Source organism: Diabrotica undecimpunctata, chromosome 5 (assembly GCF_040954645.1).
Source record: "Diabrotica undecimpunctata isolate CICGRU chromosome 5, icDiaUnde3, whole genome shotgun sequence".
In the NCBI taxonomy this organism is placed as follows: Eukaryota; Metazoa; Arthropoda; class Insecta; order Coleoptera; family Chrysomelidae; genus Diabrotica; species Diabrotica undecimpunctata.
Window position 1 is genome coordinate 9,146,826 of NC_092807.1, and position 14,127 is coordinate 9,160,952.

Consider the following 14,127-nt stretch of genomic DNA (forward strand, 5'->3'; position numbering starts at 1 on the left):
GACTCTTGTATCGTTAAACGTCAAAATCATGTGGTCATAAAAGTCATAATATACATTTAAAACCTTTAAAATTCTAGTTATACATTCACATCACACTTACATATATTTTTTTGTTTTAAAATGGTACTTAATAAATGGAGGACAACACATAAAATTCTCTTAAGACATATTTGCAAAACAAGACGAAAGCAAACAACTGCAGGAATTTTAGGTTAGATAAACTGTAGTTTTTCATGTTGAATATAACTGAAAACAAATGTTACATAAACTTTATGTTAATTGAATATATCACTAATACATAAATAATTCGTTTGGTTTTTAGTCATTGGAGATGAGATACTTAAAGGACAAACAGAAGACACCAACTCCAGGTACCTGTCAAAGGAAATTTACAAAGCGGGAGTACATGTTAAAAAGGTTTGATGCAGCATTTTACTTTGTCCCTTTATATAGGCAGTTGATGCTTACAGATCTCGGTTATAGGTGATGTTGTAGAAGATGTTTCCAGGGAAGTCAAGGAGTTTTCCAATTCTTTCGATTATGTCATCACTACAGGTGGAATTGGACCTACACATGATGATATTACTTTTGAAGGTCAGTTGTTGTTTTTAAAATCACTACGAGCTCTACAAACCTGAAATTTATATCAGCTTTATATGTAAATAAAATAAATATTGATCTGTAATATGTTTTGATAGTTACAACTTTTGTCTAGCCGTAGCAAAAGCTTTCAATGAAGAGTTAATTCTGGATCCAACCTTGAAGGAATTGTGTCTAAAGTTTTATAAAACTAATGATGTAAATATTCCTGGAATGAAAATGGCATATGTGAGTATATTTTGAGTAATCATTATCAATATACGAGGGTAAATGCAACATAATGTAGCCTAATTAAGAAAACCTACAAGTTTTATATAAAGAAGTACACAGAATCATCACACTTTATTTAAATAATCAAGATAATTAAAACATCACACTTATTACAATACAATTATATATTTTTTAGATTCCCCAATCTGCAAAGCTCAACTTTAAGTCGAACATAACTCCCGAGCCTCTGATCTACCCAAACATTTCAGTTAGAAACGTGTACATATTTCCTGGAATACCTGAATTAATGATGAAGTCATTTAGTTCAGTAAAAGCAACAATATTTCAATCTAAAGAACAGTTTTTCACAAAATGTCTGTACCTGAAAAGTAAGGAATCTGACGTTGTGCAGATATTGAACAAAGTGGTACACGAATTTCCTGATGTACAGTTTGGATCTTATCCTAAATTATTTAACAGGTAAGGTCTTTTTGCTACTGATATAGATTTAGATGGTTCAGTCGTTTTTCTAAATAGTCAACTGTTCTTGTAAATTAATTTCATTGTGTTCGCATACTAAAAAGTATTAAAACGTAAGATAAAAAAAAGTAAAAACATAGATAAGTGTCTGGTATGTTAAACTAGATTTTTGTTGATAACTCGTCTTCTAAACTTTCTGGGAGTGGTCATTGTTTGAATGGTTCAATAGTGTCTACTGATTTTAAATGCATTGTAAGATAGGCAATATCTTCTCAAAGCTTATGTTATCAGTTTAGCATAATTTATACAAATGTGATGAATTATGCCAAATAAATTTTATTCTATCCTAGAAGACAAACTTGACATGGCATGTTAAAAGAGCTGAATAAGAAGTTTTAGATTATGGGTGATATTAATGTCGACTATATATCAAGTATCAAACCAAAAAATGACCTTGAAGTGCTTCTAAATGTGGCTTTTTTAATAATAAACACTTTTTCTCTGTAAATCAAAGTATACATACTGGAGTCACAAGAAATTCAAAAACACTATAGACTATACATTCACCAATACTAAATCAAATCATGAACTGGCACTTGTAGAAGCATATATCAGTGATCACTGAGTTTAAATCGTGTGCAGTCAAACACAGTCCAATCAATCTGAACACTGTTGTATGTTTAATAGGCTAAATAAAGACAGATTTAAGTGTGAGTTACTTCAATTACTGGATAAAATCTGGGACGACCCTAACATTTGATATGTAGAAATAATGAAAACCTTCCAAAGAAACTATATGTAAAGAAACTTAAGTATAAGTTAAACTAAAAAATTATTTTCGAAAAAATAGTACCCCTTATTTGGTGCACTATTCTGCCCAGGTTTTTTGGAAGACAGAAGAGGGAGTTTTAGGAAATGGATATATAAATCTAGTATGGGGTATATTTGGACAAAAATAAATTGATTGAAACATTATTTATTGAGATTATTTATGAGAACTTATGATTTAACTTTTTCTGAACAATTTATATATACCAAAAAGAAGATACAATCACACATTTACCTTATAACGCTCTACATTCTTGCCATAATTATCTTATTATTTTCCAAAAGAAAACAAGATTATGAGAGAGTAATAAATAAATAAATATGGAGTGCACAAAATCGAATGAACATGAGAATCTGAAGGTAGACAACCATACCTACAAATATGCCTCCACTTTTCCCTACCTAGGCTCAATAATAAATGACAACAACAACATCAGTCAAGAAATACAAGCACGGATTCTTAGCGGTAATAAGTGCTTTTATGCATACAAAGACTTAATGAAAAGTAAGTTACTGAATCGTGAGACTAAGCTGAGAATCTACAAAACAGTAATTAGACCAGTGGTCACATATGGATGTGAAACGTGGACCCTCTCAACCACTGATGAAAATCAACTGAGAATATTTGAGCGCAAAATACTAAGGAAGATATTTGGACCAACCCAATGCAGCGATAGTTCGTGGAGAATTAAAATGAACCACGAGCTGGATGAACTAATGCAGAGCGCAGATATTGTCAGATTTGTAAAATCACAAAGACTAAACTGGCTTGGTCACCTAGAAAGAATGCCAGATAATCGAGCTGTAAAAGTAGTCCAGAGATGGAAGCCCCAAGGAAACAGAACAAGAGGAAGGCCCCGTAAAAGATGGATAGACGACGTAGAGCGGGATCTTAAAACCATGAACATCAGGCAGTGGCGAAGGAAAGTATCCGACAGGGCAGAATGGAAGAACATTGTTAAGCAGGCCAAGACTCACAAAGGGTTGTAGCGCCATTAGAAGAAGAAGAATAAATAAATAATTGCTATTGATTAACAACTTTTATTTCTAATACAGTAGAAAATTTAGCCAAGTAAAAGTTAATATAGAAATATCAACATATTAACAAAATAGACATAAACCAAACATGCCAATAGCAAAATTAAAAATGTAAATTAAAAGAACTCAGGTTTTAAAGAAATATTTTTAGAATTATATGGAGTACCTTTATAACTGGGTACAGTAGAAGTGTAAATTTCGTTTTAAATTAAATGATACTCAAATTAAATAGTGAAAATAAACAAAAATGTCAAGAATTATCTCAGTTATTAGCATATCATTATATGTAGGTATGACAACTTGATTATTTAATAAAATATTCCTACAAATATAGCCCAACAAAAGTATAGTAATTGTCACCTGATTACTAGAATACTGAACATACAAAATTTTGGGTTGTACACTTCCCGTCATATAAAACTGGTACACTTTTTTTTCCCAATGTAAACCTGGGTTCAGACTGGATACAGTGGTTCGTGAATTAGTTCGCTGTTGCCATCACAGATAACGGAATTGCACTAAATCTAATTAAAAAAAATAAAGTTATTATTAGATAGGTATTATTTTTATCATTAACAATAAAAAACCGTATTTAATAAATTTAATAACCAGAGATAGGGTTCAGCTAATATCCAAAATATTTGAAGGATCTTTAAACCTAGATTATTGGCACAGGGAACATTGGAACGCATCTACTTTATCTAATTTTTTACTTCAATTACCTAGCGAACACGAACTGTATTTTGTATCAATAAGTTTAGTCACAGGCCAACTACCAAAATTAATTTATTATTTATTATATAAACGATAACATTAACAAAAACTAACATTATACTTTATCCTACGTAGATTATAAAGTGACAGATCCAATACGTCACTGTAATGTTTTATTATAACAATTTAAAGTTATGTCTAGATTGATTTTATCTATCACTATATTTGAATTGAAATATTTTCATAAATTATAATAAAACACAAATCAAGGTATAAGTACTTAATTGAGAAAATGAAAAATTACAAAATTAATATGAGAATTTTTTAGGATGCATGTTTAAACAAATTTAATGTGACTGACTGATCGAGAATGCTCGATGTTTTAGTTTTTAGAATACTCAAAACTGGCGGTCTGTCACACAGCCCTGCTTTTAGCTGATTTCATATAATAGTTTCGTTGAACTGGCAACAGTGCCCTAGAAATGAGAATGACACATGTGACAAGATCAACTTACACAACTTGAAAAACATGATTTTCGGTAATAAGAGTTGTACCAGTTTTTTATGACGCGAACGGTACATAAAAAAATGGTTATTCTGAAATGCAAAAAGATTGGAGGACATCTCCTATTTAAAAAAACAAAGCACTAAACTGCACTAAGTACATATGACTACAATAAAAATAATGACAGGTATATTGTTTACTATATACCGATTCGGCAAATTTTCAACTACCGTATACGTTATTCAGTATGTGGAACAAAGATAACACTTAATTGTTTGAATACGAGTGAGACACAATCCACGCACTTGGAGTAGCGAGTCTAATTTTTTAACAGTGTTGCGAAATTTCTGTAACATAACTCCTTCTAAAACATTAGTCGGATACATGAGTGTAACATAATGTTTAAATCCACTACAGTTCATTGTAGAATGAAAATTAATATTGCCCCAACAAACCTTACATGAAGTAATCATGTAAGTATTATTTTTTAAACGATTATATCATTACTTCATTAATTAACAAAGAATACTGAATTGAGAAATTGAGATGCGACAACAGCGTGAGCTAAATAAATATCGCACTTCAGTAGACAGACAAATAGTATAAACCATTTGCCCCCTCTACGACTTCCCCTCAAAAGAATAGGCGGTCCTTATCTGTACAGCAGGTTTAAGGTCAATAAGGTAAGGTCTATTTCTTTGATTTTTAGCTGTCGTGGTAAAAGGTTGAAAACAAATAATTAACATGCCAAGCGTATACAGTAGAACCTCGATAAGTTAAATTCCAAGGGAAAAACCAAATATTTTAAGTTATACAGGTTTTAAGTTATCAAGGGTCTATGTTGTGATGGATTAATATAGGTCAGAAGTTCATTAAAATATAGGCATTTATTTATACTTTGATTGCCTTTAATGGTGGTATGTCTCCGTGTGCTGTTCAGTTGTCGATGAACAGAACAATTTTTCTATTTCAAGTTGCCCTTTGCTAATCTATATTATTCATCCATTTTTTCATCCAGTTCTGCTGTCATCCATGCTTTTTTATTGGCTTCATAATCCATGGGTAGTGATTTTAAACCTGCAAAACACCGAGGTTTTTTTGACTTACCTATATAATTAAAGGTTTGAGTTTTTCTGTGCCCGTAGTATTTGCACAAAGCAGACATTTAAAAAAAAGACCAGTTTCATCAGCATTAAAAACATCATTGGGATCATAATTATTCACTACATTATGCAAGTCAGATTTCCATTCTTGGCAGACTGATTTGCTTACGCTCGTACTTTCGCCGCACATTTTTTTAAGGCTAAATCATTCGTTTATTGAAATTCTCTAACCAGCCATTGCTGGCTTTAAAATTATCGATTTTTAGTGAATTAGCGAACTCTATAGCCTTTTCTTTCAGTATGGGTCCACTGATACTGATGTTTTTGTTTCGATATTGTTTTAACCACGTAAACAAACACTGTTCCAAATTAGGGAATTCGGCAATTTTTGTCTCCTGATTCTTGTTTTTTCAATAGTTCGGTTTCTTTTTTTATGATGATTGATAATGTACTCTCGTGTATTCCAAACAGAGCCGCAACTTCTTTTCTTTTGAATCCATTTTTCACTGCTTCTATAGCTTTTAATTTATCAGCATATGTTAGCGTTGTTAATTTTCTTTTTGAACTCATTTTAAGCAAGGTATCACACAGTACCTAAATCGATGTTTCTAGAACAGTGATCAAAACTTATGATACAGTAAGCTATTCAGCTGTCATTGGTAAACAATTTTATGTTATAGGGATTGTGAAAACATTTCTTTAAGTTACTGAGGGCCAATATTGATATTATTTATTTAAGTTATCGAGATTGTGTATTTTAAGTTGTAGAGGCTTTGGGCTCCGATGGGAAGGGAACATATAATTTTTTGAAGTTATAGAGGTTTTTAATTTATTGAGGTTTGACCTATCGAGGTTCTACTGTATTTTCAAAAAGAAAAGATTCAAATGGTGAAATGGTATTATGGGAACCATTCTATTGTAGAAATAATACAGTTATTTATTGCTGCTTTTTAAAAACAATAACTTTTTAAAAAATGTTTTCCGATGAATCTTCATTCACAATCCATAAACGTCATAATCCATCTGTCGTCCGCTATTGGTCTAGGGAAAAGAAACATTTGAGTATTGCTGTGAAAACACAATTCCCAAAGAAATAAATTAAATGTGTGGACTGGCATTTATAACGATAATATAATTGGTACAGTTTTTATTACGGGAAATCTGAATGGACGAAAGTATCTAGATTTATTACGCAATCAGATTATTCCAGCAGTTCGAAACCTTGCGGTCAACTTCGATGATGTTTGGTTTCAACAGGATGGTTGCCCAGCACATAATGCAATCGAAGTTACAAATTATTTGGAACAAACATTTCCTGGACGAATAATTTCTACACGAGGAACAATAAAATGGCCCCCTAGATCACCAGATTTAGCACCTTTGGTATTTTATTTCTTAGGAATGCTAAAATCAAAATTATATCGGCATGAATTCGAACGAGCCACCAATTTAGCAGAATTGTAAAAAAAAAATTGTTCAACTTTGTAGTCGAGTACAACCAAATCAGCTAAATGCAATGAGACTTGCTTTAATTGATAGATTCGGATTTTGTTTAGCTTAAAATGGTGGTTTGTTTGAACATTTAATTGGTTAGAGATTTTTTAAAAATGCCTTTAATTTTAATTATTTAGAATAATTTTTTGATTGGTTTTTTTCTTATAAAAATAATATTTATATTTAGTTAATGTTTGTTAAGTTAATTATTGTTTTATTTCCTAGCTACCACAGCTAAAAATCTACAAAAATTACATTTAAAACTCGAATACCTATAAGTGTTTGAGTTTTTCTTAAAGATGTACCGACGAAAAGTTGGCGACGAAATAATTTTATGCAAAGAACTGCACCCCATCAATGTCTGATAATTACTGTCGGTCATCGGTGTATTTTTATGCCGCTTCGCACTGTAAAAGAAGGCGTTGCTTAAAATTTTAAACTTTTCAGGGGAATAATGCTTTGTTGCCACACATAAACTACTTAAATCACTGTTCTTTGTTAACTAATAAAGTAATTAATAAAATCGATTAGAAAATAACAATTACGTGGCTACTTTATTTGAATTTTTTTGGGACAATATTAATTTTTATTCTACAATGAACTGTAGTGGATTTAAATATTATTTTAGACTCATGTATCGGACTAAAATTTTAGAAGGAAAGATGTAACAGAAATAATAGCAACACTGTTTAAAAGTCATACCTACTCCGTCGAGATGATGACTGCCTCTCACTTCTATTCAAACAGTTAAGTGTTATCTTTGTTCCACATACTGAATAACGTATACGGTAGTTGAAAATTTGCCGAATCTGTATAATAATGACACTTTACTGTTTATTAATGCTGACAGCTATTATCAGACATTTCTGGTAACTTTATTTACCTGCTTGTACCAGCAAATTATACAAGCTGCCCAACAAATAGACATTTCTGCTCCCTAACCTACAAGTCCCCTTATTCTCATTCTTATTGCCTCAGTGATGAGTGAGAAGTCTTGATACACTGAAAATGATACACGTTCTCAGTGTCGCCAAGTTTCCTGTTTTTCTAATGTCTAGTTCAAAACAAAACATTTGTCAATCCTTCAAAACTCAGCCAATAGTCTTAAAATCTCTGTAAGTGGAATAAGGAAAAAACCGGATTGAAAAGAGACAGTTAATAGTTCTCCCCTTTGAAAACACCTTTCTGCTATAACAAACACATTTTTTAAGTAGTTTAAATTACTATTTTCAAACCAAAAAAATATGAACCATATCGATTTTTGTGATTTACTTTGTAAACAAGAAGATGCTACAGTAAATAGTTAATTTATAATATCTTCTATTATCTCCTCTATAATAATATCATTTGTTTCAGTCGGTATCAGGTTAAATTAACAGTGGAGTCAGTTAGTGAGAAGAGCACAAAAATGGCATACGAAACACTAGTGAAACTACTTCCTAGGGAATCTATAGTAGATAATAATGACATAGATGAAATGTAACGATCAGTGGATACTTTCTAATATTATTTATTTGTAACATTTGTTTTTGAATGTTAAGGAAAAACGTCAAAAATAAAATTAATGCAGAGTTACTTTTTTTCTGTTTTATTTTTTCCCAAAACTTCCTAAATGATAAATGTAATAAATACTTCTTTATAGGGGTATTAGAACCTTGCACAGATTTGTCATATTTTTCAGGAATTTTTGTTTGTTTTTTTCTTATGGACAAGTAGCACTGAATAAATTTTTGATGAACATTAACTGTAAAGAAGAATTATTCAAATTCACTATGGAAAAGGAAAACAACAACTTACTACCATTTCTGGATGTATTAATCACAAAAGTGAATGAAGAATATGTAATCTAAGTCTACAGAAAACTAAGTTTGATTTTTACCCGTTTCCAAATTGTTTTCTTCGAACTGTTAAGATCCAGAGAATCAAGAAATATAACATTATGTATTCAAGCTGTTGTATTAGGTACACAAAAAAGTTTAGAGTTAACGTTGATTCGGTATGTTCCATAGCAGAATTGCGAATGATTGAACAATATAATCTTCTTCTTAAAGTTCCATCTCCTATCGGAGGTTGGATATCATAACGGCTATGGTCACTTTGTTGGCTGCTGCTCTGAAAAGTTGTAGTGAACTACAGTTAAACCACTCTTTAAGGTTCTTCAGCCAGGAGATGCGTCTTCTTTCTTGGATCCTTCCTTGCATAATAATTCTCAGCAGCTCATATTTTTCTCCTCTGGTTATGTGACCCAAATATTCTAGTTTTCTTCTTTTTATGCTGTTCATAATTTCTAACTCCTTATTTAGACGTCGTAGTACCTCAGCATTGGTAATCCTTTGAACCCACTGAATTTTTAATATTCTTCTGTAACACCACATTTCAAACGCTTCTATTTTTCTTATGTGTTGTTTCTTCAATGTCCAAGCTTCCATTCCGTATAGTAAAATAGAAAATATGTAACATCTTAGAGCCCTCAATCTGAGATGCAACTGAAGGTCTCTGTTGGTAAGCATTGTCTTCATTTTCACAAATGCTTGCCTTGCAGTTTCAATTCGGACTTTGATTTCTCTGCTTTGGTCAACAATATAATATACAGTGTAATTGGTAAGAATATCAGAGGACCTAAACAATGTCACAATCCCTGCAACACGTTCCGTGCGGATGGCATACATGTGAGCCACATGGTGCTTTCACCAATGTGCGGATGGCGCGCATGTATGCCATTGATTATACACATTCTTATTAATAAATAAGTTTCAGTTCAGAGTCTAAGTCTCATGATGGGACTTCCGCAGGTAACGTGTTGACTGTTTATTAAAGCTTTCTGCCCTAAACAATGGTTTGTAACAATCTGACAGTTGTAATCTGAGCTTCAAAACACAAGAGGGATCCAAATAAGTCTGGAAATAGTTCGAGAATGTCTTCTATTGTCAATATGAACGAAACAAATTGAGAATGAAGTTTATTTATTACCTCACAATCGGCAATCCTTACAGAATCGCCCTATAAAAATGAGCTTGTTGCATTAAAGGCTACCAAAGAGAGCAAAGAAATGTCACCAAAACTATCGACTTAGCACAGATAACCAAATGGCCAGAAAACCAAAAAAGATAAAGAAAACCGATGAGGCGAAGAAGCTGTATGTATTTACTGTGGTTATTCATGGACGCTGTCTACGGAGGGTTGGATACGATGCCTCACTTGTATGTGCCATATGCGTTGTTGACTAATTATTTTAAGGCTTTTGATATCATTTCATTGTATGTTTTCAAATTTTGAGTATAATTGTTTAATTTTGTTTTAAGAGACTTTTACAATTAAAAATTTATATTTTGATTACATAAAGGTGTTGACATCATTTATCATATAAAAACATCCCACAATGTCCTAGTTCCTCACTTTACGGGGCAAATTGCGGTAAACTTCACTCTGAGTGTGTTTCGTTCTGTCAGTCAAACTATTCAAACTGTACCTAACTGCTATAATAGTAAATAGGTATGTCAGTCAATTATAGATACTGTTGTACAATGAAAAAAGCCTTCATAGTAACCCTAATTCCATGATTTCTTGAATTTTCAGGCATAGTATCTTAGATACCCCACTCTGCCCTCTCCGCTACTACTCTTATTTAAATATCGTAGCGAAAGGATTAATAATTATTAACAGTACGCCTTTTTGATCAATGACGCACGGACTTGGACGTATTGAATAATGGCAACTGTGATGGCAACCTTATTGCGCTACATATATTCTTCAAAATCGTGTAGTGTGCCTTTTGTTCCATAAAATTGTTCACATTTTTCTGTTATTAGACCTACCTAATAGATAGGAAATGTCACGAGAATTAATCAAACTTTATTTTAAGGAATATAAAACAACATTTTTTATATTACTTTTTAAAATTAATATATATCTATCTATTTTTGATTTTCAGTCATCTCAAAACTCTATTAACGAATTGGGTTTGCTAGATTTAGTATTAAGAAATTAAGATAACAGAAGTGTGAGAAGACTGTCATGTGAATAATGTTATTGTACGAAAATTTTTGGGAGATACTCCAGCGTACCAAGTCACCTAGGGCTCGATATCACCGAAAGAGTCCCACCAGAGCACAATCCTTTTGATACGGTAGGCATCTGGGATGAGTGGGGTTTCCCCTTAGAGGGAGTGTGGGCCGTAAGGCTAAATCTGGATAATAATGTTGTTATATGATAATAACGAAGTGACTATATTTTAAAAAATTTATATAAATAATATTAAAATAATTCAATAATGTATTATGTTTGCTCCTAGCGCCACCTCTTAACACATTAACAAAGTTTTGACTGCAATATTGCCAAGCATACGTTATTTACTTCTAATGCCTCCGCATGCATTAAACTTTATTAACAAATTAATTCCAGAAAGCAGTTATTTATTAAAAAGTTATATAAATAGGCAAAATACACCAATAAAATTTATTATACTAGATTTTTTTATGGTTTTGATTTCGATAAAATTTATAATACATAGTTCACCTTCATCACCTTGACAATTTACGCCACAACTTTCCTGGCGCTGTTAAAGTTTCCTTTTTTTGCGAGTTTGAAACCTTTAGCATACGTTACATAGATGGCACTAAAGTCAGGCTAAATATTAAATTAAAAATAATAATATATAATTTATTATAATTATTATTTGATACTAAATTTAATTATTATCATATAAACTAAGATGTTTAACAATAAAATTTGAAATAACTGACATGTCGGATTATGATATAAGAAAAAAAGTATAAACTTGCAATATAGTATTTGTACAGTTTGTGCAAAACTTTGAGCTTTTGATGACAGGTGGCAATAGTAGTATAATAGTTATTAGTAAATGCTAATATTTTATACATCTGTTCCAGAATATTATAATATATAAATTAAGTTCTGTTTTTTATTTGTAAGAGAAATCATGGGTCTATTGTGAAAAATACTTAATTTAATTAGACAATAATTACTATTTTAATGGGAATAAGCAACAATTGAAATTTGAATTAAATTTATTGTCGTTTCAATTTCCACTTCGGAAATCGTTATCAAAATACCAATTCAATTAGTGGACTGCCATCTTCAGAGCTGCAGTTTCTCTTAGATCTTTTCATAGGTTCATCTTCGCTAGAGGGAGACATCGTCAAGTAAGTCATTGTGAAGATGTGAAGACTAAAATCTGATAATAATTTGGTATATTAGACAGTTATTAAACACTTTTTTTGTTATTAGTTTTCTCTGGCACATGATTTTCATTTGTACTCGTCCCGTTTTTATCTTCGTTTTCAATCGACTTACTAGAACTTCTAACGACATCTAATCAATCTTAAAAGCTACTGTAGTTTACTTCGTCTTCTTCTCTGTAAGTGATCAAACTTGGTGCAAAGGCAGCTTCAGATATAGCGTCTGGTCTAAACGAATAAATGTGGTGGCTGCAAAGCCAGAGAAATGGTTGATGGTGTCATTGTTTTTAGCCAAACTGGAGTAAAAATTTCTCCAAACCTCATTTTGGTGATTGCCTTGCCAGAGTTTGTTATTAAAAACTGTAGAAGTTCTTGGTCCCAAAACGTTTCAAAGCTTTTAAACACTAATTTATTCATATCTTGTAACTCGTGTGACGTGTTGCTAGGAAGACAAAATAAAGTCATGTCCATGAGGTTAACTGCCTTAACTATGGAAATATCTAGGTGACTTTAAGCTCCATCAACTATTAGTAGGACCAGGGTTTCTTATTGTAGATCTAGAGAATAAAATAAAAAGAGGGACAGAATACCTGAATGAATTATTTGAAGGCGATAGAAACAACTTAACTCAGATAATCAATGCAATTGGGCCAGACATATTGAAAAAAGAAGTAGAATACGCAATAAGAAACGCTAAAAATGGAAAAGCAAATGGACCTGATGAAATTCCTACAGAACTGTTGAAGCTTGTGAATGATAAATCCGTAACCATAATATTACATCTATTCAATACAATATACAGTACTGGTATAATACCTCAAGAATGGCTGCTGTCTACGTTTGTCACCATACCGAAGAATAATATAACATCTATTCAATACAATATACAGTACTGGTATAATACCTCAAGAATGGTTGCTGTCTACGTTTGTCACTTTACCGAAGAAAACTAAGGCAATGCAATGTTCAGATAATCGAACAGATTAAAATATTTCTTAGAGTCATCCACAACCGAATCTATCAAAAGTTAGATATCGATATTAACGATACACAGACGGGATTCAGAAAAGGATTAGGTACAAGAGAAGCTCTCTTTGCCTTAAACGTCCTAACACAGAGATGTCTAGATGTTAACTAAGACGTACACGCCTGCTTTATAGACTTTGAACAGGCCTTTGACAAAGTACGCCACAAAAAACTCAAAGAAATCATGGAGGGTAAGTACATCGACACCAGAGACATACAAATAATATTAAATCTGTACTGGAATCAGCGAGCTAATATAAAAATAGAAGACCAAACATGGACGAAATAAAAATAGGTAGAGGAGTACGACAGGGTTGTATATTGTCACCGCTCTTGTTTAATATCTACAGTGAACGAAGCTCTCTCACATGCAAACGAAGGGATAATAGTCAATCGAGAAGTTATCAATAACATTCGATATGCTGACGATACTGTGATAATGGCAAGAACAAAGATCTACAACATCTAGTTGAAAGTATGAATGAGATATGTAATAACTACGGCATAAGGATGAACGTCAAAAAAATCAAATATATGACCTTCGATAAGAATCCAATACATGACACTAGTATAATTAGATTAGATTATATCGCAATAAACGGTACCCAACTCGAAAAAGTAAGCGAATACAAATACTTGGGAACCCTCATCAATGAAACAGGTGACCAAAATCACGAGATAAAAAGACGTATTGAAATTGCCAGGTCTACCTTTATAAAAATGAAAAAATTATTTTGTAATCGTGATATTAGTATTCTACGAACTACGAACTAGAATGTTAAAATGCTATGTATTCAGTACTTTGCTTTACGGTGTGGAGGCATGGACTCTTAAACAGAGGAATGTTAAAAATCTTGAAAGCTTTCAGATGTGGTGCTACCACCTTATACTAAAAATAAGTTGGGTGGATAAAATTACAAATGAAGAGGTA

At 32.0% G+C, this 14,127-nt stretch overlaps 1 protein-coding gene across 1 annotated transcript; it reads left to right on the plus strand.

Annotated features, from left to right (window-relative positions):
- Positions 1-8,541, plus strand: LOC140440512 (FAD synthase-like). The gene is made up of 6 exons (XM_072530897.1): positions 1-211; positions 323-417; positions 471-594; positions 716-828; positions 1,007-1,290; positions 8,329-8,541. The coding sequence occupies exons 1-6, from the start codon at positions 121-123 to the stop codon at positions 8,453-8,455; spliced, it is 834 nt and encodes a 277-aa protein (XP_072386998.1). The 5' UTR covers positions 1-120; the 3' UTR covers positions 8,456-8,541.
- The last annotated feature ends 5,586 nt before the right edge of the window (positions 8,542-14,127 follow it).

What these genes read in the sequence shown, in the direction of transcription:
- LOC140440512 (XM_072530897.1), top strand. Translation starts at nt 121, where the DNA reads ATGGTACTTAATAAATGGAGGACAACACATAAAATTCTCTTAAGACAT. An exon ending in CGGGAGTACATGTTAAAAAG is followed by an intron (nt 418 to 470) that starts GTTTGATGCAGC and finishes TGATGCTTACAG; the next exon opens with ATCTCGGTTATAGGTGATGT. An exon ending in TATCCTAAATTATTTAACAG is followed by an intron (nt 1,291 to 8,328) that starts GTAAGGTCTTTT and finishes CATTTGTTTCAG; the next exon opens with TCGGTATCAGGTTAAATTAA.